Below are 2,979 nucleotides of genomic sequence, written 5' to 3' on the forward strand. Positions count from 1 at the left end.
ATGAAACATGATTTTAAACATGTTAACTGAACTTCCTAAACACTGTCTGAACTTCACAAAGAGAAAAAAAGTGAAGAAAAAYACTAAATATGTTTAAAACTGCAATTAAACGTAATGAAATAAAAATAATTTTATGACTTTAATGCGTAATCTACATTACATAAATTAAATTAGTGATAATCTTAAATTTAACCAGCAGATTGTTAGATATCACGAGACAGGAGGACGAGGTGAAGTAGTGACTGATCTGAGAGTCAAACACAGCTGGGTTCAGAGATTTATTTTACAGAGACAGTACCAGAGAAAAAAACATTATATTAAATATTATATCCTGCTTTGTAAACCAGGCAGAAGCAGTTACAACTTTGTGCATGCAAGATTCATTTGCAGCGGTCTCCTCTCAGCTGATTGCATCCGGGCGTGTGTGCGCGCTGCTGCACGAGGCATGGACCGCTTTATGAAGGGGGAGGGGCTCACCTCACCACTTGCGGGGGAGAAAAGGAGAGAAGTGCTGTCACCAAAGCTTCTAAATGTCTCCAAACACACCCGGAAAAGTCGTCAGATTTGACGCTAGTCACTTTTTGGGGGAAAAAAGAGGCGCTGGAGGGGTCTGAAAAGCCGCTAGATCTAGCGACGCTAAATTAGCAACTAGGGTCGGGCAATATTGGCCAAAAAAATTAATCACGATTAATTGTGGTGTTTAGCCGATAACGATTAATTTGACGATTAATTCTCTGGAGTCCCTGGATACCCTTATGTCCTGGTCACATGACCAATTTAGTGGGAAAGATTTGCTCTTCGTAAAAATCTTTTTCAAACTGTCAAAATCACAGACTTCAGGCTATACTTCAAATTTTAAATTGTGTTGATAGATAAATTACAGAACTTTTCTTTAAATGTTCGTCACATTTGAAGCAGAGAGGAGCACCGAGCGGACTGACCGGGGAAATCTCCAGTCAGTCTGCTTGGTGGTATTAATCGTATTAATCGTCAAGTGCCAAAAAATAATCGATTAATGTTTTTCTGACGATTAATTGCAGACRATACGATTATGCCCAACCCTATTAGCAACACTGCTCCGCTTGGCTCACTGCCAAGTCACGTGACCAGTCAAATCGCAGCCTGTGCAAATCTCGTTTTAACATATCGCGAGATTATCGYAAATGCGATTAATCGTTCAGCCCTAGTAAAAAGCTTGGTGAGATGAGTGCAATCAGCTGGCTGCATTTAAAACAAAAAGACATAATACCTTTGCTCCTGTGGTGATGACAGGTTTGGGAGGGAATTGCACCTCAGTAGCTTTAAGTATGATGTTTTCTTGGAGGATGTCCTGCTGCGACTGATTATGACCAAACGGCTTGGGGTAGAAATGGCAACAAGTTAATCATCTTAAAGAAAACATATTTCTAATAATCTACGTCATGTAATACAGGTGAGTGGTCACCTTGCGTCCAAATAGGCACTGGTAAAAGATGACTCCCACTGACCAAACATCTACTTTATTGGATATTTTGGTGGGGTCCTTCCCTACTATAAAGCACTCAGGTGGTAAATACCTGTAAGACACAGTTTAAAATACATTTCTTGTGTGTTTGACATGCGAAGAGAAGAATTCTTTTCAACTCATTTAAACAAAAGACGTGTCTGTACCAGTAAGTTCCTGCTCTCTGTGAGCTCAGCTCCATGCCATCTGCAGAGCTGTAGCTGTCATCATCCAGGAACTTGGGAGGACCAAAGTCAGTGAGTTTGATCTCGCCGCATGCCGTCCCATTAACCAACAGGATGTTTCCTGAGATCAGAATATGTTCAAGTAAAAACAACAGTAAAATTATATACGAAGGATGAAGGAAAGCAAAAATAATTAATGAGAGCCTACCAGGCTTGAGGTTGTAGTGGATGATGGGTGAGTGGATCTGGCTGAGATACTTGAGTGCGTTGACGAGCTGCATGACGATGGAGCGACCCTCCTTCTCAGTCATCGATTTATTCTGCTTCAAGTAGAAATCCAGATCGTTGCCAGCACAGTACTCCAGAACTGTGCAGAACCTGAAAAATGCATCACATTAGATTCAATCTGCAGCAATACAGAATTWAAAAAAAACAACATTTTCCTTATGAGTGTATAATAAATTTTTATTGACAAAAATGAGTTTTAGTCAATCCCCACCCAGGTTCTTTAGTTACCACTGTAAAGCCAATGATAAGTTTTTTAAATGACAGGTCATAATTATTAACAGATGGATGAACTTACGAGTCTCTGTCAATTGGAAAATAGTCATAAAGTTTGACTATTCTAGGATGATCGAGCTCTCTGTGAATCCTGTACTCCCTACAGGCATGTCTGAAAAGACCAATTCATTTAGTTAGTTATAAATTTAACATTTAAACAGTGTCAGCTTTGTAAGTTAAACATCAGTGATGCTGCAGAACTGAGTCGAGGCTCATGAAATGTTTCAGACTCACTTGTGGTACTTTTCTTTCTTCTCTTCTCTCCAGGTCTTGTTGAGTTGATGGATTTTAATGGCCACATACCTTTGCTCTGCTAAATCAAAAGCCTGCAAACCAATTATAAGCCAATTCAATAAGAGTGCAGCCAGTGAGCTGTGCAGTTCCATTAAAAGGATATGAGACAGCCGTTTATGACATGCAGAAATGTTCCAAATCCCACAAGCACATTGAGTTGAAACCTGAAGTTATCAACTAAAACCTACGAATACAGATAAGCAACTATGTACATGGTACATGCTTACTTTGAAAACTTCACTAAAGCCACCTCTTCCCAGTAAACGTAAAAGCAGGTATCGGTCATTCAGCGTAGGATGATCGCTAAATCTGCAGAACAAAATATTGTTAAACTGACTGACAAAAAAAAAACAACAACAACAACAACAACAACAATAATAATAATAATAATAGGTTGCTTTACTAAAAACACAAAACTTTAAAAACTGTTAATACACACTTGGAGTTGTCCTCATT

General features: G+C 39.1%; 1 protein-coding gene across 4 annotated transcripts in view; it reads right to left on the reverse strand.

Moving 5' to 3' along the window:
- Positions 1-2,979, reverse strand: part of LOC106521425 (serine/threonine-protein kinase tousled-like 2) — a gene marked incomplete in the record, with an annotated part of 25,414 nt that overhangs the window by 1,236 nt on the left and 21,199 nt on the right. For 3 of the 4 annotated variants that reach the window (XM_014013981.1, XM_014013982.1, XM_014013983.1), the window contains 8 exon segments: positions 1,250-1,357; positions 1,445-1,556; positions 1,651-1,789; positions 1,877-2,046; positions 2,252-2,341; positions 2,464-2,555; positions 2,751-2,832; positions 2,963-2,979. In XM_014013981.1, the coding sequence (XP_013869435.1) occupies positions 1,250-1,357; positions 1,445-1,556; positions 1,651-1,789; positions 1,877-2,046; positions 2,252-2,341; positions 2,464-2,555; positions 2,751-2,832; positions 2,963-2,979 (810 nt within the window). 4 annotated transcript variants of the gene reach the window in all.

The sequence above is a fragment of the Austrofundulus limnaeus genome, unplaced genomic scaffold (genome assembly GCF_001266775.1).
Source record: "Austrofundulus limnaeus strain Quisiro unplaced genomic scaffold, Austrofundulus_limnaeus-1.0 Scaffold108, whole genome shotgun sequence".
NCBI lineage: Eukaryota > Metazoa > Chordata > Actinopteri > Cyprinodontiformes > Rivulidae > Austrofundulus > Austrofundulus limnaeus.